Source organism: Arvicanthis niloticus, chromosome 6 (genome assembly GCF_011762505.2).
Source record: "Arvicanthis niloticus isolate mArvNil1 chromosome 6, mArvNil1.pat.X, whole genome shotgun sequence".
Classification (NCBI taxonomy): domain Eukaryota; kingdom Metazoa; phylum Chordata; class Mammalia; order Rodentia; family Muridae; genus Arvicanthis; species Arvicanthis niloticus.
The window spans coordinates 34,376,207-34,400,534 of NC_047663.1; the positions used below are offsets into that span (position 1 = coordinate 34,376,207).

The 24,328-nt window shown below is 53.4% G+C and overlaps 1 protein-coding gene and 1 long non-coding RNA gene across 6 annotated transcripts in view; one reads left to right on the plus strand and one right to left on the minus strand.

Moving 5' to 3' along the window:
• Tspoap1 (TSPO associated protein 1) overlaps positions 1–24,328 on the minus strand; it is a 25,556-nt gene continuing 1,228 nt past the window's right edge. Inside the window, exons 2-32 of one of the 5 annotated variants that reach the window (XM_076936065.1) lie at positions 23,615–23,722; positions 23,251–23,379; positions 22,530–22,709; positions 21,786–21,971; positions 20,454–20,531; positions 20,284–20,367; positions 19,957–20,046; positions 19,674–19,796; positions 19,345–19,449; positions 17,550–17,600; positions 17,196–17,216; positions 16,313–16,517; positions 15,622–15,791; positions 14,206–14,321; positions 13,819–13,928; positions 10,511–11,341; positions 10,202–10,353; positions 9,516–9,881; positions 9,187–9,429; positions 8,439–8,618; positions 7,070–7,912; positions 6,369–6,468; positions 6,118–6,269; positions 5,433–5,601; positions 4,846–4,917; positions 4,448–4,480; positions 4,171–4,274; positions 4,011–4,082; positions 3,711–3,815; positions 3,044–3,105; positions 1,021–1,163 (exon numbers count right to left, since the gene is read on the minus strand). In XM_076936065.1, the coding sequence (XP_076792180.1) occupies positions 3,076–3,105; positions 3,711–3,815; positions 4,011–4,082; positions 4,171–4,274; positions 4,448–4,480; positions 4,846–4,917; positions 5,433–5,601; positions 6,118–6,269; positions 6,369–6,468; positions 7,070–7,912; positions 8,439–8,618; positions 9,187–9,429; positions 9,516–9,881; positions 10,202–10,353; positions 10,511–11,341; positions 13,819–13,928; positions 14,206–14,321; positions 15,622–15,791; positions 16,313–16,517; positions 17,196–17,216; positions 17,550–17,600; positions 19,345–19,449; positions 19,674–19,796; positions 19,957–20,046; positions 20,284–20,367; positions 20,454–20,531; positions 21,786–21,971; positions 22,530–22,709; positions 23,251–23,379; positions 23,615–23,722 (5,208 nt within the window). In that variant the 3' untranslated portion in view covers positions 1,021–1,163; positions 3,044–3,075. Of the gene's footprint in view, positions 1,164–3,043; positions 3,106–3,710; positions 3,816–4,010; positions 4,083–4,170; positions 4,275–4,447; positions 4,481–4,845; positions 4,918–5,432; positions 5,602–6,117; positions 6,270–6,368; positions 6,469–7,069; positions 7,913–8,438; positions 8,619–9,186; positions 9,430–9,515; positions 9,882–10,201; positions 10,354–10,510; positions 11,342–13,818; positions 13,929–14,205; positions 14,322–15,621; positions 15,792–16,312; positions 16,518–17,195; positions 17,217–17,549; positions 17,601–19,344; positions 19,450–19,673; positions 19,797–19,956; positions 20,047–20,283; positions 20,368–20,453; positions 20,532–21,335; positions 21,460–21,785; positions 21,972–22,529; positions 22,710–23,250; positions 23,380–23,614; positions 23,723–24,328 lie in introns of those variants that run through there. The other 4 variants (XM_034505901.2, XM_076936066.1, XM_076936064.1 and 1 more) reach the window with 4 other exon arrangements.
• LOC143442712 (uncharacterized) overlaps positions 22,584–24,328 on the plus strand; it is a 15,547-nt gene continuing 13,802 nt past the window's right edge. Inside the window, exon 1 of the long non-coding RNA XR_013111117.1 lies at positions 22,584–22,719. This is a non-coding gene — a long non-coding RNA (uncharacterized LOC143442712). The remainder of the gene's footprint in view (positions 22,720–24,328) is intronic.

The window sequence follows — 24,328 nt, forward strand, 5'->3', positions numbered from 1 at the left end:
TCAATTTTGTGAAAATAGACTTTATTATAGTAAAATGTCTTTTTAAACAAATGCCCCCACCATCCCACACCCCTGGAGACCAGGGTAGAGGTGAGGGTTCAATCAAACATCTCCCACCACAGCGAAGAAAACATGCAAAGAGACTCGCCCAGACAAGGGGTAAAGGACGGGATGGCTGGAGTAAGGGGAGACACCCCTACCCACTCTGAACAGGGAGTGTATGAAAATAGCTGCATAAATCCGTCCTTTCCCTCAGCCCCTGGACCCCAACAGGGACTGGAAGAAAATGATGCAAGAGAGAAGTTGAATCCAATGAGCAAAATAAGGCAAACCCAACTCCTGCTTTCTGCCCCCTGGTCCCCTGGGTTTGGGGGGATGGGATCACACAGAGGCCAGGTGGCCTGGGCAGGGAGGGGTGGAGCACTATGGGGCGGGATCAGGCCCGCTTTGGCATGGCCTTTCTCCTCCCCTGGCCTGTGGGTTGAAGCAGATGGAGGAGCTGGACTGAGGCACTGAGTATGTACATATATACATGGCTCTGCCCCCTGCCCCAGGGGACAGTCCAGTGCAAACAATCCTCCAGGGGAGGGAAGACAGAGGGAGGACAGCCAGAGCCATCATTAGAGTGGTCCCTGTCTCCACCCAGGGCCTATCCTCGGAGCAGGGAAGGTCAAGAAGGGACCTACAGAGCCTGGTAGAAAACTAGGAGTAGATTAGGACAGACTGGGAGTCCAGAGGCATGGGTCCAGTCCTGATCTAACAGTGCTTGGTGCTTGATTACTTACTCAGGGGCTCAGTTCCTTCCTGGAAGGGCCCATCTAGAGGACTCCTTACTAAGGATGCATGTAACCTCACCCTCACCCGGTCCCCTGGATCCCTTTGAGTGCCAGTTTGCTCAGAGAACAGGAGTTGGGTTTCCCTGTCCAGCCACCGAGTTGATCTGGAGCTTCCAGGGGCCACTTCTGCCTGTAGAACAGATGGCAGCCTCAGTCTTTTCTGGAGCCCAGCCTTTTGAGGAGTTCCTTTCCTTTGGCGAGGAGACCCTGCTTCTTCTCAGCTATGCCCTGTGACTCCCCCAGTTTGGTCCTGGAGGAACTTCCAGAGCTGAGGGCACAGTGCCAGCCTGGGGGCACTGGAGGCCCTTGTATGGTGATTCTAGGGTCCTGAAATGTAAGAAAGAAGGGTAAGGCCAGCTCTTCCCACCCATGCCTCTGCTCCTTTGTTCTTCTGTCACAGACCTTGCTGTTGCCGCAGACACACACACACACACACAGACACACACAGACACACACATACTTGAGTGTGTACAGATACACAGACACATACATAAATATACACACACATACAGATACACACAGACACACAAGATACACACACATACAGATACACACATACATACAGACACACAAGACATACATACAGATACACACGCTCACATACACATACATACAGTACATACAGACACACTCACAAGACAAACACACACACATACAGATGCACACAGAGATACACACTCACAAGACACATCCAGAAGCACATAAACTCACACACACACATACATACAGATACACACAGACAGACACACTCACAAGACACACGCGTACGCGCACACGCACACATACAGCGTGGAGATGAAGGGAGATGACAATGAGAACCTGTTTAAGGAAGGAAGCCCCATGGGACAGAGTGAGTCTGAGTTCTGCTATGCCACTGGTAGCTCTGGGTGTGCCCCTTCCCTTCCCGGGCCCTCACGTAGGTGACAAGCTGACCCACCTTCTCACACGCCATCTATCTCTCCGCCCAGGGAGGAAGAGCAAGGACAAAGACACTTAGAGGTAGGGACGCCCTCACAGACAAAAAGGCAGGCGCATCTCTAACATGGCAGTAGATACAGTGCTCTGGGGTCTTCAGAGAACCAAGCCAAAGAGAGCTACTGAAGCTCTGCCCTGAATGACTCCTGAGGGGATTCTCGGACAGCCCCTCCCTGCACACCTTCTTGTTAACCCTCCTCCCTGCTCGGTTCATATGCTGAGTCTCCTCCTGACTCAGGCCCACCAGGCAGTGCTCTTTGGTGACCTAAGGGCAGGAAATCAGGCCAACCCGGTAATCACTAGGAAACTATTCCCAAATGAACATCACCTGGGCTCAGCTTTATCCACTCTTGGCAAACTGCAGTTTCTCTTTTCTCTCTCTCTATCTCTCTCTCTCTCTCTCTCTCTCTCTCTCTCTCTCTCTCTCTCTCTCTCCATCTCACTGCTGCCAAGAGCTCAGCAAGCGCCTGGCCAAAACCAGCCATAGAGCCCAGACTAGAGCTGAGGGACTGGATACACAACCAAAGCTATCGCTGCGGCCACCGTCACGGGTGACTTGGCAGAGGAAACAAAAGAACATACAGAGTGAGTCTGTCCAGTCCTAAGGGTCAATAAACTTACAGCCAAGGCTCATGGCCACTCTGGACCCTTTCCTGGGAGGGAGAGGGGGCTGGGGAAACAAAAAGAAGGGTTCACTGAGCCTCAAGGAAGAAGAGCTTGAGGATGCCTGTAGATTTCAACTGTTCAAGCTCTCCCTTTTATCCTCTAAGCGGAGACACTCAGGAGACAGGAATAAAAGCAGGTGTCTGATATTCTAATAGTTTGGATTGCAGAGGACCAGGCTGGGAAGACTATTATTACTGGTGACATGACTGTGTCACTTCCCTGTCACCACTAGTAATCGCAGTACTATGATACCACAGCCATGTGGTATCATGATACCACTGAGTCATGACGCGAGTATCACATAATGCTCTATAAGCCGCATGACAGAACACAGGGAGTCAGCTAAGGTTCCGTGTCATATGCTAGGATGACAAGCCACCACATGACAGCTAGCTGGCACTGCCCAGGGTAAAGGCAAGGCAGGGAGAGTGGAGGTCCCGAACCCACACCTGGCTCATGGCAAGATCTCCCTCCCCCACTCATCTGCTCCATTTGAGACGAAGTCTGGTTATGGTGAGGTGGGGAATGGAGATTACATGAGACATGGAAGCCAGTCCCCGACTTACATGTTGCTCTCTCTACAAATACCTATCTCCGTCTAGCACTGGACTCTTCTCCTCCTCGTTCTCTGAGAGCAGGGAACAAAGAGAGGAGACGGGTTACCGACAGGCCTGCATGCTCTCCGTCAGTCACCAAGTGGCTCGGGTACCTGGTGGCTCCAGCTTGACACAGCCTTTGTGTTTGTGGCCACTGTGTGGGTTTCTGGTGGAAGTGTGGCCTCTTCACGCCCTTCCTCCTCTCTGAGTCTGAACCTTAATTGCATTCCACCCATCCCAAGGAGACCCATGTAAAGAGAACCCAAGAAGTCGGACCTTGCAGGGCAACTGGCTTCAAATGGGACCTTGGAGGCCCCGGGACCTGGCAAGGTGGGAACAGCCTGAATAACTGGCTAGTGGCAAAGGTCCTTTACCACGGGGCTCTTCACGTGCATCAGCCCCGGGGTATCATCAGTTGAGTCAGATGGCCTAAGAAGAAGGGTCCCTGCCATCACTGATCTGCAGACAGTGGCATACAGGAGGAAAGAGGTAGCCTAGGAGCCCTCCTCAGCTGGGGACTTAGTGTTCCTCAGTATCATGGACTCAGGCCTCTGACTCTCCGCTATACTATCCCAGCCCCAGAATACCAGCAGGGTAGAGACGGAATGCTGATTTGTTAGCCCAGCTCCTCACTGACCTGACTCTCAGCTTGAGATGTCCCAGATTCTAGGCCGCCTGCCTCAGGCCCAGGGCCCTCCAGGAAGTTGGATGGAACCAGGCCCCTTTGTCCATTCAATTCTCCCTGAGAAGGAGATGCTGATGAGACTGGGAAGTCCCCAGTCTTGTCCCCTTGACCCTGAGACCCTGGGGAACAGCCTGGAGCCAGCATCACCACTAAGGGAAGTAATCCAGCTCATTCCTCCAGCCTTCTGCCAGGAAGGCTTGCCGTATGCCTGCCGGAGTACAGTACACCTTTCTTCCCCCATGAGGGTCTTACGTAGTAGAAGCCATCATCGTCCATATTCCCAAACACAGTAATGACATCCCCTGCTCTGAAGGGCAGCTCTGCCTGGGAAGGGAGCAAGGGGCAGATGTCAGACCTGGGAAAGCCTTGTGACCCCACTCCCCATGACCGGACATCATCTGAGGGCCCTCACCTCCACATCCATATTGGGGGAGTTCTCCCGAGGGTTGTAGTCAAATGCAGCCACCATAGGTCGGGAGGTTTTGGAGGCAGCAGAATGGATCAGCTTAGGAGGACCTACAGAGGAAGGGAATGATCCCCCTAAACTCTTCCTCTACACTGTCCCCTACACTGAAGCCCCGTGGCCATCACCCCAAACTCCCCACCAGTCCACTGTCAGCACTCTTGAAGAGTATGGCCTCCCTAGCCCACCTCTTCCCAGACACGCTTGCCCAGAGATGGCTCCTCACCTGGACAGAGCTGTGCAGGACCTTCCAGCTCCACTGTGGAGAGAATGTGCCTCTGAGTCCTGCCTGCCTTTCCCTCTTTGTCCCAGGCTGGGGTGGTGCAGGACAGACAGAGTACTCATCCTCTCATGAAGGACATGGGAGGAGAGATACTCGGAACATCAGCACAGGCCCTTGGTTCAGTAATGATCTGAGACCCAGAGCCCGTAAGCAACGTGCTTCAGGGTACACAGAGCCATGACAAAGACTCTTACTAGAGGTGGTAGATGTGGGTGGGAGTCTGCTTTAATCTGGTTAGCTATTCAAAATCCTATAGGTGTCTCTTCAGAGAGTCACATGGTGATGCCACTCCCCAACCCACACAAGGGATCATAAGGTACCACAGGATGTTGGGTCCTTACCTTTCTTGGACCGGCGAGGTTTGGGGGGAGGCCCAGGTGTGTGGGCAGAGGAGTAGGCAGAGGGACCATTCCCTGAATGAAGAAGACAGATAGATCTAAGAGAGAAACTGAGGCAGGAGTCAGGGAATAGGGCAGACTAGAGGCCTCTCCCGGGGCTCCCGTGTCATTGTCTTGTTTTGCAATGCTGTGAATCCAGTGCAGGACCTTGCACACTAGGCAAGAGCTCTAAGCCATTCTCCTGTCCTCCGAGCTCTCTGAGCTAGTTTCTTTCCTCCACTTTATTTTATTTTATTTTATTTTATTTTATTTTATTATTTGCATTTCATACACAAGTTCACTTAAGGACCTGCACCTCATATGTGCAATAAGAGCTAAATTGACCCTCAGGACCTCAATTGCATCTTTGTAATCTCTTCCACAGGCAATACCCTGGGGGCAGCTGCAGAAAGAGGAAGGACAGGGGAAGGCATGCCAGGCCTTAGTAGCTCCACTAAACTCAAGACAAATGAGGCGTCACAGACATATGAGCCTCTCAGGATGGGACAAGGGTGGGCGGTAGTGGGTGAGCGAGCAGCAGCAGGTCATACCCGAGCCCTCAGTGAGAACATTTGGGGACAAGAGACTCCGCTGGAGAAGCTGTTGTCTCCCTGCTGGGCTGTCCACAGCCACCTCAGCCACCATGTTGCAGGGGATGTAGCCTGTGCGTCCCCCACTCTCGCCCCGGTAGAAACCATCAGCATCCTTGTCTCCAAACACCTGGAAGCAAAGACCGGTTGGTTGTCTCAATACTAGTTCTGCCCTCTCCATGCACCCCAGCCCTGTCTGGTAGCGCCCCACTTAGAACTGCAGAAGAATGCTCTCTTCTGCAGACTGGAGCAGAAGAAGCAGCTAAGACTTAGGACTAAGAGGAACTTGTCTTCCATCAATACTTGGGGGAATAATAAAAATGCTGATATTGATATTAACCGGCAGACAGTCTCACTGTGCTGACCATATGGCAGATTAAAGTGCTGTATGTACTTCACTCTATAGGCCACTCTGGCAAGTCATAAGGACCATTCCCATTCTACCAGAGAGGAAACGGGGCCAGAGAGGTTCTACAGCCTATTCAAAAGTACACAGGCAGATGCAGAAGCAGGGCCCAAACAAATCCAACCACTGGGCTCTAGAAAGCCATGCTCTCTGAGCCTCCCTCAACCCTATGCAAGAGGAAGTTTGGAGAAGATTCTGGCTAGAGACTGGAGTTCTGGCCCCGAGGAGTAAGTTGGTCACCTTGAGGAGCTGGCCCTCCCTGAAGGGCAGTTCCTCTTCTCCAGCATCAGGGTTCGGTGACATTGATACAGGGTCATAGTCAAACAGAGCCACAAAGACCCTCACAGGTAGGTCCTGATGAGGTGGTGCTTCTTGAGGGCTCCTTGGATGGGCTGGGGAGAGGGTTAGGGACACAGCAATGACTTAGTGAACCCCATCCAAGGTAGGGAAAAGCTCCCTTAAATCCACCCCAGCCACAATTAGGTGCTCACCCAGCTCAGTGGTACCAGACCTAGGCACCCGGGCCCCTCTCCTCTGGGGTCCCCTCCGCACAGAGTTGTCCTGCCCTCTGGACTCCCCAGTTTCTGTTGCCTGCAAAGAGAGGGCAACAGAGGGCAGAGGTGACATTCTATCCCCTGTGGTGGCCCACGCTCCCCGGCTCTGGCCCCGGCAGCAGCGTAAGCAACACAGCAGAACAGGAGCACAGAATTCCTCTCCAGGGGCCTGGGCCAGCCTCACTGAGGTACCAGACGACACCCCCACGGTGGGAGGACAGGCGGGAGTCGCCTGGCTCCCCAATGGATGAGTGCAGTAGAGGGGCCTGAGGTGGCCAAGGAGAATGTGAGGGGACAGTCTCCCATCAGCATCAGGGCTCGTGACTCTCTGGACATGGCTTCACAGTCAAGTGTTCTGAAGACACAACTAGCTACTCAGAGGTAAGGGCCACCCTGCCCAAGGTGGCATGTGGCCAGCAGCTAGTGATAACAGAATAGTGTGCATCCCAGTTCCGTTCAGCAGAAGCAGAAAGCAGTGGAATGTAGGTGGGAGGAGACAGGTGAGGCAGCCCGGAGGCCCGGCCCCAGCTCTGCTGATGGAGGTGGCAGCGTGGAATGGGAGTGGCTGGTGGGCAGCAAGCAGAACCACCAGGCAGCAGCAGGCACGGGGCCGCCCAAAGCGGGTAGTGGGCACAGACCCGGGAGGGTGGCTCCTTCGTTCTGCCAATCGCACTGCGGCCTCTCCGCTCTGGTTCCCCTTTCTCCCAGGCTGGGAGGCGCAGGTAGGCGTTGGGGCCTGAATTGACCTTCGGAGGTCCCCTGGGCCTTCCTACCGCCGCTGTACCCCAGGCCTCCCCATCTGTGGGGTAGCAGGAGCTGTTGATGCTGACACCCCCGCTGCCCGCCTCCTGCTCATCCTCAGAATCATACTCAATGCTGATCTCCAAACACTTTGGAGAGAGGCAGCTGACCAAGCTGGATTCTGGAGCAGGGCCACGGGGACACCTCCGGGAAAGACCGGGCCGCCCTCTCCCACCAGGCTCCTGTCCAACCCTAGTGCCCTCAATCACAGGGAGGCTGCCCCTCTCCCGTGGAGGAACGGGCCGTGCAGAGGTCTGGGGCCCTCCATTGCCAAGAAGCCGGCTGCAGTGTTCTCGGGGGTCCTGAGGTCGCTTGCGGTTTGGGAGTTTCTCAGGGGAGCCACCTCCTCTCCTCCGGCCGTTTCCACCAACCATTCCCAGCATATCCTCCACGTGCTCCCTGGCCCCGGAGAGCTCAGGAGACAAAGAGCACAGACCAGGTCCCTGGGGCTGACTGCTATCACAGTCTGGCCCTAGCAATGCAAGTTCAGGCTGGCTAGGGTCTTGGGAAGAGCTGCTGGGCCCTGGTTTCTCCAGCCCTTCCTCCTCCTCCTCCTCCTCCTCTTCCTCCTCGGGGATGCTGAACAGCTTCTTGCTGCAGAGCCGCTGGAGAGGCAGCTCCAGAATCTGCTCCAAGATCTCCTCGTCGCTGTCAGTCTCACAAAAGGGGTCTGGCTGGGGCTGGGAGTGGGGAGAAGAGAGCAGCAAGGAAGAGACGTCCACGAGAAAGATGAGAGGTCTGGGACCTTTGCCCTCAAACGAGGACATGGGATTGGGGCTACACACCCAGCCCTCCCTTAGCTTCCTGCCAAGAGGAAAGAATCAGAAGGGACAGTGGCTGGACCAAAGTCACACACGTGTCCAGACTGAACAGAGGACGACATAGGTCCCTGTGGGGGCAGGAGCATGAGAGAACAAGCCAGGGCAGTCAGAAAGAATTCTCCATTCCCTCCCGAGCCTCCTAGCACAAGGCCCTTTCTAAGAAGGTTTCAGAGAACTAGGATGCTACATCTGGGATAGTAGGGGGAAGAATGAAACGTGCTCCCCTCCCCCACTCCATGAGGGCAGCCGCCCCGAGCCTCTTCACATCCACCACTTAGGATTGGACCCAGGCCACACACCTAGACTTGCTGGAGCAGCTGCCATGGGAGTGGAGACCCGTGGAGCCTGAGGTCTGGGGCCCACCATCTCCTCCCCACCCCATTACCTTGGCTTCATTCTCCCTGTTGCCAGCAACCTGCTTCTGGGAGGAAGAAGGCCTGGAACCCAGTTCCTCTTCCTCTTCTTCCTCATCTTCCTCTTCTTCCTGGATGTCTGATAAGTCTGAGTTTCGGTGATCCACAAAGGAATTCACTAGGCGAACTCCAAGCTCTGACATATCTTCTTTCTGTAAAAGGCAAGGCAGGTGCTTAACAGCTGCAACCTAATTAATACTCAGAAGGCTACAGCAAGAGGGTGACAGCCCATCTAAGTCACACACATGTCCAGACTGAACAGAGGACGACATAGGTCCCTGTGGGGCAGGAGCTTGAGGGAACAAGTCAGGGCAGTCAGAAAGAATTCTCCATTCCCTCCCGTTAGGGAGTTCAGGCCAGGCTAGACTAAAGAATAAGCCTCTGTCTCCAAATAGGAATATCAAATTGGGGGTTGGGGGGAGGGAAGAGCAGAGTTAAGAAGGAAAATCAGGAAGGGCTCTAGGAAGAGTCAGCTCCAGCCAGAATCCTAAAGGGTCCCTTGACAGAGGAAAGAGCCATGGCCAGAACGCACAATGATGGGGTGAAGGAAGGTTAGCCAGAGCGAAACAGGTAACAAAACCAAGAAAAATGTAACAAAGAAGCTGACACACAAAGCAAAAGAGCTTGTCCGAGTCAGGCCAAGGCAGAGGACCAGCATGGGGAGCTAACAACGTGTAGACAGGTAAGTCTTGATTCTACACAGCCTGTCTCCAGCTCTACCTCAGATCTGAGTTTCAGCCCGGAGACCAGATCTCCCCCATGACAGGCTTCAGTACTTGACTCCTTCTGGGTCAGTTCTCCTTGGGTGGAGCAAGGTATGGGGCCAGCATCTCCTGAAGTGCACTCCACTGCCTGCTTAGCCAGGGAGGGAGGAGCCACAGGATCAGGGCCTTCCTGGCTCACAGTTGGCCCGATAGCCCTCTTCTCTTCTGAGATGCTCCACACAGCTGCCTCAGCCCCTTCCTGGAATGGATGGCATCGAGAATGAGCTCAAACGCCACCCCTTCCTTCAACTTGCACTTCAAGCTTCCCATTAAAGAGATAAATACCTGAGAACAAGGGGCTGGAGGTTCCTCCTGAGACCCTTTGGACACCTCTATGGAAAGGCTTGCAGGAGAATCTTGAGCTCCATGGGGGACAGGATGCCGGAGGGGAAAGCTGGTATCCCCAAGCCCTGGGGAGACTGAAGCAAGGGGTGTTCTGACCTCTGGGCTTGGTCGTGGTGAGAGACAGGACATCCTGGCTGGCTGGCAGGCAGAAGCCAGGGCTGGGGCAACAGGGGCCGGGATGGAGTCAGTGGACTCGCCATGGGGTGACATAGTGCGTACAGTCACCTCATGGCAGGCCTGCAGCAGCTGCAGCTGGGATACCTCCACCAGCACACTGCCTGCTGTGGGGGAAGCCACTTCCATAATCTACAGGGAAGAGGGAAAACAGGGAAGGGACACTAAGACAGCCAAGTGGGGGATCAGGAGAGACAGCTGCCGGCATCCGGACAGCATTTTCCCCAGCCCCTTTCTTGGTCCTCCTGACCACATGGCTTCAGCGTACAAGTATTTCCGTTTTTCATAGGCTGCCCACACCCACGCTCTTAACGGGTTTACTGTACGGTGCCCAAAGGCCAGGACTGTACATCTCTGCCAGGCCAGGAAGATAGGCTTCTGACTAAGCATAGGAAGGAAGGACCCACATGCTGCCCCTTGGGCTTAATCAGCTGGAGTCCCCCAAGCCATACCTTCTGCCCATCAGCATAGATGGCATAGCCTGTAACCCGGACACCATTGGAGGTACCAGCGGCGTCAATGGTGACAGGAAGCCAACTGATCATCAAGATTCCAGGAGAGGGTCCTGGTTCAGCCTGGACATCCAGTGGGGCGTCAGGCAGGCCTGGGAGAAGTGGGGCACAAGAAGAAACAACGTAGGATTCTCTCTGATAGAAATGATAGCCACATCCTTGAGAATGCATACAAAGCCAGTCTCCCTTGCCACGAGCACTCATGGCCCGGCCTCCCGGGTCATGACACCATTATCCCCACATACATACCTGCTGGAAGTGTGGTGAACTGCAAGGTAGCAGCTCGCTGCTCTGCTTTCTCCCAGCCTGGCTCCCAAGGCCCCTGAGATGGGATCTGAGCCTCCACTCGGGCCTGGTAGAGTGTGCCAGGCCTCAGGTTACAAAAGGTTGCCCAGTAGGTGCTGGGGCGAGCAGGTGGGCACTCTTCTCCGTTGAGGTAGATGGCATGGGCCAGGTTGCTATTCCCCGGCACCCAGGTGATCTCAGCAGATGTGGCTGTCAATCGATGGATCCGTAGCTGGCTGGGTACCACTCCAGCTCCGGCACCCACAGCCAGGCAACAGCGCAGAGGATCTGAACTGCCCTTGCTGGTTAGGGCCTGGACAGACACATGAAGAGGCCCAGCCCGCAGGTCCATATTTTCAAGCACAGCTTTGGGGGGCACCCCAGGCCCCAAGGCCTGACGAAGTTCCCCATTGACAAAGATATGGAAGCCACGTAGATCTACTCTCTCAGGAGGCAACTCCCAGGCCAGCACCACACTGTGGGCTAGCTGCTTGAGGACCGTGATATGTCGGGGGTAAGGCACAGCCAGAGGCTCGCCCAGTCCCTCTGGTGGGGGGCTCAGACTGAGTTCATCTCCTGCAGCCTCCTCCTCTGGTCTGGGCTGGCTACGTCCCCCGCTGCTCTGGCCCCCACTACTGCAACCACCCCCGCCTCCACTCAGGAAACTGAGTTCGGGGCCAGAGCTGTGCGATGAATCGGCCAGCTCCCGAGGGAGGGTGGACAGAAGGTCATCATCAGACACACGCTCTACAAAGTTGGAGGGGACCAGGCCCCTTCGACCATCCATGAGCTCCCCTGGCAGAGGAAGGTGGAGGGGAAGGGAAGACAGAGACAAAGAAGAAGCAAAGAAAAGCTGATCTGGAAATGCGTTTTCTCAATGGCTACTTCGTAAGTATCTGATTCTAGTCCACCTTTACTGTCAGCGATCTTAAGTTACAAAGGCAATCAAGATTCTAATTAGAGAGCTACTGTAGGCTTTTGTGGGTGTGGTGGCAGGGTTTTCATCCCTCAGGATATGGCCACTTAAATCTTACTGTGTGTATGGATCACTTAGAATATGGATCATTAGAATTCAGATTCTAAATAAGTCCAGTCTGGGAAGTATTGAGTTTCAGTATTTCCCTGCAGCTGCCAGGCGATGCTGGCACCACAAGGACCTGCAAGAACATCTGTGTCCTAATGCAATGAATACTGAACTATTTCTAGGAAAAATGTCATGATGTCCATAATCCACTTTAAAGTAGTTTTTTTTCCACTTACATAAAGATCTAGGTGGGAGGCAGGTAGGCATTCACAGCACTGGGCTTTGATGGTTTTTTTGTTTTGCTTTTTGGTGTTTTGTTTTGTTTTGGGGTTTTGTTGTTGTTTTTTGTTTGCTTGTTTTTTGTTTTTGTTTTGTTTTTGTTTTTATTTTTCAAGACAGGGTTTCTCTGTGTATCTCTGGCTGTCCTGGAACTCACTCTGTAGACCAGGCTGGCCTCCCAAGTGCTGGGATTAAAGGTGTGCAACACCACTGCCCGGCAGGCTTTGATGTTTTGTTTTCGCTTCATTCTGTTGTGATTTCATGTTGACCAGGTTGGCCTTGAATTCACTGTGTAACCCGGATGACTCTGAGCTTCTGATTCCCCACCCCACCCCACCCCACCCCTTACAAACACTAGAATAACAAAGGTGCATCACCCATGGTTTTACTCCGTGCTGGGGATTGAACCAATAACTTTGCACATGGTAGGCAGGTGCTCTACCAAATAAGCTACACCCCTACCCCTCTCGATGTATTCTACATATTTAAAAACTTTCATACTAAAAAGCTGAAGTATCTGGGAGTCGTGGTATATGCCTATAATCTCAGCTCTCAGCAGGTCAGAGACAGGTGGATGGGAAGTTGGGGCTAGCCTGGATTAGATAGCGATATCTCATCTCATAATGATATCATATCTCAAAAGTGAAGACTCGGCAGTTAAGAGAGCTGGCTGCTCTTCCAGAGGACCCAGGTCCAATTCCCAGCACCCATATGGTGGTTCACAACTGTCTGCAATTCCAGTTCTAGGGGACCCAACGTCCTCACACAGACATGACAGCAATCCACAGAAAAATAAAAATAAAACAATCATTTTGCCAGGCAGTGGTAGTGTACACCTTTAATCCCAGCACTCAGGAGGCAGAGGCAGGCAGATCTCTGTGAGTTTGAGGCCAATCTGCTCTACAGAGGGAGTTCTAGGACAGCCAGGGCTACACAGAGAAATCCTGTCTTGAAAAACCAAACCAACCAACCAAATAATAATAATAACAAAAACTGAGGTGGCTCATCAATTACAAGCACTTGCTTACTCTTACAGAGGACACAAGTTCAGTTCCCAGAACCCACAATGGCTCCCAAGAATCTGATGTTATCTTCTGGCCTCTATGGTCCTAGGTACAACCCCAGTAAGAACAAAGAGATAAATGAAGTACAATTCTCCTGGAAGCCATTAACCTAGCTCTTCAGCATCTCCCTTTATGGGGGAGGTTAGTTGTTTGGAAAACAAAAACAGGTATTACCACACCCAGGAGCTGCTCATGGAGCCTCAGGAAAGGAACTAGCCAGGCTCCAAAGTTCTTGGTGTTCACTCAGATCTGACCCATTTATCTCAATCTCTGCACACAGATGTGGTCCCTGCCATGTTCCAAGCACACCTCCATCCACCATCTAACCTTCCCACTGTCAGAGGATGCAGCTTAGAGTGCCAGCCAGCGCCTCTCCAGAAGAGGCTCCTGTGGGCCTTCATTCCTTCTGAAGGTTCTACCAGCTGATGGAGTCTCAGTGAGACCTCTGCCTCACCTGCCTGCTGAGCCCTGGGGCTGGGTCCCTTCAGGACCTGGACAACCTCCCTGAAACTCAGTCCTGCCCTGGCCCTGACACCTACCTACCTGCTCAGACCATGTGGGATCTATCAGAACATGACCCCTTCTCCCCATATCTGACTGGAGTCCAGCACCCAGTGCAGACAGATGCCTGACCGCAACTCTTGCCAGTGTTAAATACTGACATTCTCTACCTATTAGCACAAAAATGAATCTAGCCAAAGTATCCTGTGACACTCTTTCTAGCATCTGGACTGTTAGACCCTGGCCTCCTCCAGACCAATCACTTCCTCTTTCCCTGCTGGCTGTCCCAAATCTCAGAGCATCCCTCAGCTGGGCTGGATTGAGTGTGCTGAGGAGTGTGACTGGAAGGACCGAGGTCTTCAGGAGCAGGAGAATGGACAGGGTGATCCCTACAACCGTCCTACCTTCAAAAAAGCCATCCTCGTCCATATTACCATAGATGTAGATGTACTCGCCGGCTGTCAGCGGAAGCTCAGCCTCTGGATTCTCATTGGGACCCTCAAAGGGGTTGTAGCTGTTAGGGTAGCCGCAGAGGAGGAAAACCACATTGGCTGGGTATTCCATACCCAGCTTCTCTCGATCATGCACCAAGCCTTTCTGGAGGTGTGGTTTCTACTATAGTCAAGTCGAGAACGCACACATGGTACCCACCTTGCCTCAACTATGCTATAAACACAGGGCCCAGCCGGGACTCATGTACCACCCTCCACTACATCCAGCGTTCTCCATCTTCATCCATGTCTTCCATGTACCCCAGTTCTGAGCATGGCAGAGTAAGAGGGGGGACCCACCTATAGCGTGCTAGGAAGACCTGGATTCTGGCTCCTCCCGAGTGGCCCTCCAGAGCTGCTGGGAGCAGGGACACACTGTCTACCTCAAGCTCCTCCACCTCACTGGCTGTGTCCACCTGGGGCAGGAAGAAAGAGTTGGTTCCTCTCAAAGGTCTAGGGTTCAAGGTCCAAGGCCAAAGACACTTTGCCAGGGCTTTGAGAAGGGACATAAACACCCACTGAAGGCCAGTGGAAACAGTCGGGAATTTCCTAAATAAGACTTGAGACAGAGCCGGGCGGTGGTGGCGCACGCCTTCAATCCCAGCACTTGGGAAGCAGAGGCAGGCAGATTTCTGAGTTCGAGGCCAGCCTGGTGGTCTACAGAGTGAGTTCCAGGACAGCCAGGGCTACACAGAGAAACAAACAAAAAAACTAAAACGAAAAAAAAAAAAAAAAAAAAAAAAAGACTTGAAACCGAAAGTTTATGAAGCACACAGCTGTCCTAGTTCTGTGGGTGTGAGGACAACTTGGACCCTGGACCCTTCCCTGAGTCCTGGCTCCAGCCTGGGAAATAAAACATCTCCCAATCCGACTGGTAGCCATGTCAGAGGAGAACAGGCATCTGTGACACTTGACTCCCTAAGGTAGAAACTCAACAAATCATCTCAATTGTAAAGAACTAGAAGCAAGAAGGAAGATACCCCTTGTTTTATCCCTGTGATTGTACCTCCTGCATGAACCCCACTGGAACTCAGAACTTAGGATCCCCTGAGGCTAGCCCAAAGCCAGTGCCATCATTCTATCCCACCAGGGGGCAGCAGAGGCCCAGGGCTGGGTTCTACCACTTTCTGAAACTCGGGTTACTAGTGTCGTTTCTGACCTGTTCCCTGTGCTTTGCAGGGTTCATAGGCAGAAAGAGGGGCAAGGCAATCTGAAGAACATAGGTGATATAATAACCACAGCTGCCATACATTGGGCATCTCCTGGTGCCTTCCTAACAATCTTACAAGGCAGGTTTGTCACCCACAGTATACAGATAGGGAAACAAAGCCCAGAGACACTGTGTGTGACTTTCCTAAGACTAAGCTGGGATCTGAATCCAGAAACCTGTGCCCTTTCTCACATAAGCAAATGTTTCCACTGCGGTTGTGTATATGAACAGACTCATTATGTGAACCAGGCGCCAAACTGTCTCCCACTGGGCTCCACCAAACTCAAGACTCTAGGGCCTCTCTGGACTCCAGAGAGGTACTGCTGGTAGACAGGCCCTGGGGGGCAGGCTCCACCCGAGTTCCTGCCCATGAGAGGAACCCACAGGCCTTCTATGTCCTAGCTTGGGATCACTAACCACCTAACTCCTTCCACAAGAGGTCAGGACCCACCCCTGCCCCTTCCCTAAGCCATCACAGGAGCCCAAGAGTCTGATCCAGCACTAACCTCTGGTGTGGGACATGACTTGGGGCTGTTGTGGATGGACTCTGAGCGAGAAGAGTTAGAAAGAGACTCCGCCTTCTTAGCTGTCCTTCGAGGGACTCCAGTAAGGGTGGCGAGAGCAGGCTCAGATTTGGGAGTGCAGCGTCCTGGGGAGCCCGGTGGGAGGTCAAGATCTAAAGAGAAGATGCCAATGGGTTTGGGATCTGTGGTGTGAGAAGGGACTGGGGAGATAGGGTGGGGCTTCCTGGATATGGGCGATTGGTCTTTATACCCAGATTTCTTAACAATGAGGGAAATCTTTGAGGAGAAACTCACTGTGATTCATATATATCAGAATCCTCAGAGTGCTGGATGAAATACATTGAGTTCTTCCTGCCTCATGGCTTAGGAACTGATCGCTTAGAGAGGTTAAGCACCATGCCAACTCCAATTGACTGGTAAGAGAATGGCACTAGGGCCACTACATCTGACTGACCTTCAATCCTCGACTCTTCCTAAGACCCTGATACTGCTGGATAGGGCTCTGCTCCCAGGCAGAGGCAGACCAGTAGCCTGAGAGCGTGACTTTAAGGAGGTGTGTCTTTAACTTTGCTGTGTGACTTTGTATGAGTGGCCCCCAATCTTGAACTCCTTGCATTATACAAAGTCCCCAGATCTGAGGATTCCAGAACGATGTCACTAAAGGACCCCTCACCTTTGGGGCCGGACCCCTGGCAGGGTTGAGGGGTAGAGCAGCAGCAGTGGGGTGGCGGGTGGTCCCCAAGGGCATTACAGCCCAGGGCTGAAGTAAGCAGATCCAGAGGGCCTGGGTGCAGACGGAAGGCCTGGAGCTCCTGTGCCAGAAGGCTGAAGCGCTCAGTTTGGCTTCGGCACTGGCCCTCAAGCTCTCGAACCCGGGCCTGAAAGAAGACCCACTATGGTTGACCAGGCCTAGCAGAGCTGTATAGTGCTAGCCAGCTCTACCTAGTGCCACGTTAGGCTTTAGTTTACACATGTGTCTCCGCCATCCCCAGCCTGAGCACCAACCTAGAACACCAACTCTCAGAACCAGGCCAGTGATGCACTTGCCTCAGAATACTTATAGGCCAAAGGGATCTCCTTGGCCCATCAACACCACCACCAAATACTCAGGAGCTTTCTTAGCTCTGTGCCTCCTTATTCTCCCATAGGCAGTGACCCTGCCCTCAGAGGAGTGGGCAAGAGGTTCCAAGGGAAGCTAGGGATGTCTTTGGATAAAACAGGCCACTTCTCATGACCTTTACTGAAATTACCAGGCATGTCTCTAGACCAAGGGCTCGCCCACTGACGTCATAAGAAACACGAGTCAATGGGTGACAAACTTCCTCATGGTCTAAGACAACAGGCGGGAAGGCCCTGCATCTGCCAAGCTCAGTTCCAGATTTGGGATAAGGAGACAGCCCACGTGCCCTGTAAGCTCTCTAGCCTATCTCTGGAGTCTCAGGTCTGCCATCAGCGGTGGCCCCTCTATTGGATATCAGAGTTGGTCCCTAGGGGAAGAGATATGTGAGGGGTGGGGATGGAACACCCAGTATGTGGAGAGCATAAATAGACTGTACCTGCATGGAATCCAAGGTAGACTGGTGAGGAAAGAAAGCATGGAGAGATTAGAAGAACACTTGCCTCTGTGGATCAATAACCCAGAGAGGAAGAGAAATGAGTGGCCTCTGACAGGTGGATACCACCCTGTCAGTGCTGTGAGCTGATAAGAACATGAAGGGCATTTCAAAGTGAGAGCAACTTCTGAGATCAGTGACAATGGGTGACTACTGCCATTAGACTCAAGAGCCTTGCCCCTGGGTACCCACCAGTAAATAGGCCACCAGTAAAGGGGGTTTCACCCGGCCTCAGAGCATTAAGGGCCCTCTTTCCACCCCCGACCCCTGCACTCCCGTACATTCCAAGGCCCCTACCTCCAACAGCTGTACTGCTCCCTCATGTTCCCTCTTGGCTTCTGCCTGGGCCTACAAACAGGAAAAGGCAAAATGCTGGGATAAGAGGCTTGCACGACAGACCCAGGGTGGAGAATAAAGATGTGTGAGGGAGAAGAGGGAGAGGCAAGAAAGACATGAGGCATACAGAGTAGGGAGAAAAGGAGAAAGAGTCTGGGGATCCAGGAGCCACAGGTTTTCTCCAGACTCCTTCTCTGAGCTATACTTTAAACAGGGGCAAACCCCCTTCTGGTGAATGAACCCTATCCAACCTGTCTGTGGCTCCTTCTGAACCTCTTTCCCCAACTCCTGTCTTCTGTCCCTTGGACTGTCAAGGTCCCCCTGGAAACAAGGTCCCCCTGGAAACAAGGTCCCCCTGGAAACAAGGTCCCCCTGGAAACAAGCCATTTTATCCTCTCTGCTCTCTTCTGGGCATCTCATTGATGGCCCCAAATACCCACAAGGTCAGTCTTCCCATAGCTCCAGACTCATGGCCAGGTTGTTTGTGATGTGTCTGTTTGAATATTTTATCATATCCTCAAACTTGCAAAACTTAAAACTCGAGGTACCCTGTCTCTCAAAGATGTTGCCCTGTCCTAGTTAGTTTTTGTCAACTTGACCCAACCTGGAGTCATCTGGAAAGAGGAACTCTCAATTGAAGGGTTGTTTTCATCATACTGGTCTGTGGGAATGCCTGGGGGTGCTATCTTGTTTGCTAAATGATGGAGGAGGGCCTAGCCCATTGTGGGCGGCACCATCCCTAGGCAGGTGGCCCTGGGCTGTATAAGAAAGCTAGCTTAGGGCCAGTTGTGGTGGTATACACCTTTAATCCCAGCATTCTAAAGTCAGTGCCAAAAGGATCTCTGTAAATTCAAGGCTATTCTGCTTTACATAGAGAATTCTGGAACAGCCAGTGTGATATAGTAAGACCATGTCTCAAAAAGGGGGAGAAGAAGAAAGAAAGAAAGAAAGAAAAAGAAAGAAAGAGAGAGAGAGAGAGAGAGAGAGAGAGAGGAAGAGAGAGAAAGGAAAGGAAAGAAAGGAAAAAAGAAAGAGAAAGCTAGTTGAGCATAAGACATTGGGAAAGGCAGAAAGAGAGAGACAGTAAGGAGCATTGCTCCATAGTCTCTGCCTCAGCTCCTCCCTGGACTTCTCTCAATTATGGGCTATCACCTAGAAGTGTAAAGTAAAATAAACTCTTTCCTCCCCTAACTTGCTTTTGGTTATGGTGTTTGTCACAGCAACAAAATAGACTACCATAATTTACCTTCATCCTTCCCATGCTGAGATGGGGGAGATGAAAACCTATCCTCCCCAGGATTCAAGTAGGCAAGGGGTAATACCACAGGAGTCTTATGTATTATCCCCAAGCTACATTTCCGGTCCACCCACATGTTTACCCCCCACTGTTACTTGCACCTTCCTAGACCACTGTCATCTCTCATCTGCTCACCTGCTGGAGGCCACGCCCAATACCCCTCCCACCAGCACAATCTTGTGAAGTCAAGTGTTCTTTCATGTCACTTCTTGCATAGAATCAATCTTATTTTTTCCCTTTTATTTTCTAAGACAGGTCCATACTACATGATCCACACTGGCCTCCAATTCAGGATCCTCTGGTCCCTTGACTGGTCAGGAACCCTTATTTTGCTCCTGGCTGTCTCCCCAGTGTTTAGCTCATGGTAGTGGGTAGACTAAAGATGCTTATTGGATGAGTAGGTGGCAAAGCTGGGGTTCAGTCACCCAGCATCCACCCTTCCCTGGCTCCTGATCTCACCTGCTGCAGCCTCCGGACCTCCTCCTGCTTCTCCTGCAGGCTGAGCCTAGCCTGCTCATGCTCCACCTCCAGCTGCTGCCGCCGCTGGGCCACCTCCCGCATATGCTGAAACACAAGACGGTGGGTCAAGGCCAAAGCTTTCCCACCCCAGCATTTCCACAGAAGACTGAAGACCAGGGAACATCAGCTACCAGATGCTCTCTGTTTAAACAAAAATCCAAGCTGGAAGTGACAGAGGCTGGCAGCCCCTGACATCCCTCAGGCCCTAAAGCTCCACATATGGCTTCTTGTCCCACCTTCTCTTTATGCCACCTACACAAGCCTCTCACCTTCAGCACCTGCTCCAGGCTCTCCAGCTTGCTTTGCAGGCCCCGGCTCTTCTGAAGGGCTGAGTCCCTCTCCTTTGTCACCCCCAGAAGCTGTCCCTTTAGCTCTGCATTCTCCCACTCCACCTGGAGAGAGGGCACATTGACCGGGAGGTGGGTGTGTAAACTTTGTCCCACGTGCAACTAGCCAAGGGATGGGTGGACAGTTCCCTTCAAACTCCACCCCAAGAGGAGACCAGGCCTCACTGAGGCCCAACTCTCTCCAGAGACATGGCAGAAACCAAACCTGTTCCTTCTCTGTGGCTCTCCCACTGAGGCGAGAGTTCTCCTCCACCAGACGAGCATTTTCATTCTGGGCTGCCCTCAGCTGTAGTTCCTGTGGGGTGGGGTCACACAAGTGCTGAGGAAGGGGCTAGAACCCCCTCTTCTCAGCCTCTCATGGTAAAGGATCCTCCCTCCCAGGCAAGGCCTCCTGTGGAAGTGTGCCATGATCAGGAAAAGGAAAGCTTAAGAACAAGAGGATTCTACAGTTCCTGAGGATCTGGGGATGCAAGTGGAGCTGAGGGAGCCTGGGAGAAAGAGGGGAGCTGGATCCTAGGTGACAGGAACTTACCAGCTCCTCACATCGCCTCTGCTTCTTCCTGGCTTCCTGCTCCAGACTCTCACATTTCTTTCGCTTCTTGCAGAGCTCAGATTCCTGTGGGGTCAGAACCGATGGCCTCCTATGGGCAAAAATACAACTGCCCAGAGTAGGCTGCCTCCGGCCCTCAACCTAGGACTTACCAGCTGTTGTACCCTTTGCTGTTTCTCTGGTTCCCCTAGGACCACCTGTGGGCTATCCACATCATCCTGAAGTATGGCCTGCAAATATCCAGGAGCAGGAGTCATGGCACCAGAGAACAGAGCCTCAGTGCAAGCAGCCTGTCCCCAACCTAGCCTGCCAGTGGGAAGGTCTCACCTCATGGCCAGGTCAACGATGACATCTCTGTCTAGGAAGTGGATGAGGGGTGCTGTCTGCCCACCCCTCCCAACATCTCCAGCTGACATGGAAGGATAAAGGTTGCAGCTCTGCATCTGTGAGGCATAGTGCTTTGAGATCCCAGGCCCCATGTGTGCCCTGGGAGATGGGTCCTTTATCCAGGCCAAAGCTTTCCCATTTTAGCTTCCAACAGCCGCACTGCTCTGCACTCAATAACTGTCCTGGACGTCCTTCAGTGACTAGCAGAGAATTAGGAGGCTGCTTGGATCCCCAGGGATATATGTGTTGTTCTTAGACCTAGGGTTCTGGATCATCCCGTCTGAGCTTGGCCTAGAGTAGTGTAAGCCTAGCCAGAGCCTCCTGGCTTCCACCAAGCCCACCCCCATCAGCTTCCCATTTGTTCCTGAAAACTTCAGAGGGCAAATTTTGATAGGTGGTGCATCTTCCTCCATGGGTCAGTCAAACTGAGGAGCAGAATCTGAGCAAGCAGCATCACCCCTTCCTACAACCCGACCCCTTGGTCACTATCAGGTCTTCCTCCCATCCAACCTTCTTTCCAGGAGGCTAATCTAAACGCTGTCCACCTAGGATGATGAATAGAACCAGGCCCCTGGGTCCTGAAGATGGGGACCAGGCCCTACGGGCAGGAGCTGCCTAGCCCCTCACTCAATGAAGGTCTGCCGTACCTGGAACTGAGTCGTATGCACTGCCCCGCTGGGACAACCCCCGGCCAGGCCTGGCCGCCGGGCGGACGCTGAAGGGGGCGTCCCCGCTCTACCGCAGCTGCGGGAGGAGGCGGTGCGGGCTGGGCCCCGGGCGGCTGCCAGGGTAACCAGGGATTTGCGGCCGGGCTGTACCACTATCCACACGGCAGGGGAGGCCAGGCTGGCCCCGAGGGGCACAGCCCTACCGAGGGAGAAACCCCGAACCCCCAGGGGTAGGGCGCGGAGCAGGTATCAGCGCGGGAGGCTTGGACAAGTCCCTGTTCCCTAGTCAGGAAGGCTCTCTAGGCCCTTGGAAAGCGTGCATGTCACCACAGGGTCCCCATCAGAGTATCGGGCAAGGGGAGACTCCCGGATCGCCCTGAACCCCGCATCTGACCACATTCACACACCTGCCCATGCGCAGGCGCTCACCTCTCCAGGGGCCCCGGGGGCCGGCGCCCCTACTCTGGAGGGGGCAGCAGGACACGGGGACCGGGCTGGCCGGAGTGGCTCCCGCTGGTTGCGCAGGGCGATCTGCCTCTGCAGTCGCAGAACCTCCCGTTGGGACTCGCGCAGCAACCGGTCGAAATCCCGCATATGCAGCCACTGGGGACCTTCCTGGGGTAGGATGACCAGGAGACGAGTCAGCCCTAACCCCTTCCTGGCACCGGATCACCTCCAGCTGTGCCCGCTTTCTACGGTACTGGGTCGGTTCGACTGCGCGGGAAAGCGCGCATCTTTCCATGCATATATGGTTGGTCATATAAGCATGCGTATGCAGCCACATGCCTCTCCTGGCCCGTGGACAGACATTCACAACAACTCGTTCACTAGACGCTCGCCGTGTGCCTGCACTGTGCTAAATGCCTCGTGAACAATCCTTCACACAAGTGTGAACTATGTGTGGATTCCTACAGACAGATCCACTGGCACACAGCTTCAAGCCTGGAGCACGGAAATGTCCAGGTCTGGGACTCATGCATGGCTCCACCCCCTTTGGTTCACGCGTCTTCTCCCCACTCCCACCTGGGCCGTTGCCAGGGGAACCTACTCCCGAGCAGCCTCCACCTCTCCGTTTTATTTGCATCTCATTAACATCTGGTCCACATCCCACACTCCAAGCCGACATCCTTGTGTAGGATCCAGCAGCAAGAGAAGCCAAGGGCCCCTTCGCACCTTGCCCACCAGAGAGAGTCTGGCCTGCAGCTCCCTGCACTCCCGCTGCAAGGCAGCAATCTGTTTGTCCTTGGCCAGCAGTGCACTGGCTGTCTCACTGAGGTCTCGGGCTCGCTGGCGAGCTAGAGCCTTACGGCACAACTCCAAACTGGATCCAGGTCGGGGCACAGGGGCACTCACCTAACCAGAGGTGGGTAAAGCCAGTGGTCATCTGAGGGCTTAAGGTACACCTCCCATTCCTCATCTACCGGAGACTTAGGATGAAACCCAGTCTGGGGCCTCAGAGAAACTGAATCCTCATCGAACCCCATGCAGACAGTCCCCAGCCAGGATCGAAAGCGTTAACACTACATCTTAGTTTAGGCTTGAGAATACTGCTAATTCAGGGTTGCCACTATGATGGGTCTCCTCCCTGCCCCCCCACTCCAGCTCCACACCCCAGATGAGCTCAGCAGGAGGCTGCAACCAGCTCCAGCACGTGTTAATCTAGAATTCTGCTCCCTGGCGTCTCAGGAGCCTCCTCATCCACCCCTTTCCCTCTGGTAGCTCCAGACACTTTCAAGCTTCCCCCCCAGGGCCAGCATTTGTCTTTCTTACGCGCCCCTGGAATCCTGCTTTCCTGAGTAGTAAGTCTATGACTCCCAAGCCCCCTCCTTGTAGCCCAGCCTTGGTTCTCTTCTTCCCCAGTCACTCAAGCCTCCACCCCGCAGTCTGTCCTCACCACCCTCATGTTCGTTTCCTGCAGCTTCTGTGCCCTCTCCTCCAGGCGCTTGGCAATGACCGCCAGTTCAGCATTCTTCCGCTTTAGCCTCCGTACCTTCTCCTCCGTCTCTGGGAAGCTGCTTTTTCTCTGACAAGGAGTCAGCCAGAATTGGACTGTGTAGGGAGAATCCCACAGACCCATTCCTGCTAGCCAGGTCCTAGGCTAGAGCCTGGGCACACAGTAAGATCCCTGGCAGTACTAAGCAAGGGTTTGCTGGGGTTGGGGCATGTGATTATGTCACCCATGGGTGCCTCCCTCCTTGGAGAGATGTTTATGGGGTGATCAGGGTGCGGAGAGAGAGACCTCACTCTCCAGGCCTCACCAGCATTTGGTTTTCCTCCTTCAGGATGGTACAGCGCTGCTGCAGCTCCCCTAGGGCCCTCAGCAGCTCCAGATTAGGCCTGTCCCCGAAGCCTATGTTGAACTTGGCCTGGTATAGGGAAGGCCGAGGTACAGTGTCTCAGAAACCTGCTCAACCTAGCCAGAGTCTTCTGTGTGAAACATCTCCCCTCTATAACCCAAGGAGTGAAGAAGGTTCTCTCTTGTGCCCCAGGCCTTCAGAGAAGGCTACTACCAGGACCTAAGAAGAAGGGACAGTCCCCACCTCCATGCCTTCAGTCGCAGCCTCACACCATTCTGGGGCATTTCCTGCTGTTCCTCTATGCTTGCCTTTCTACCCATAGCCTTCTAGGTAATGCCAGATCAAACTCCCTCCCCATCCCTCTAGACATCTTGGGTCTCTAGAGTCTCCTGCCCTCCCCTAAAGTCCTGCATCTTCTTCAGTAGATCATCACACCCACCCACAGCATCCTTGGCTCAGCCCAGCACTGAGCCCACCTCCACACCCCCCCAACATACCCAAGATCCCCCAAACAGACAGACTCGTGGTGGAGGAGACCTAACATAATCAGAGAGAGACACATGCACACACACACTGAGGGGCAGAGCCAGAGAGAACGAAATGAGACCACTTAGATTCCCGTCCAATGAAGGGAGGACAGATAATCACATAGACAGACTCACAGACAGAGACAAG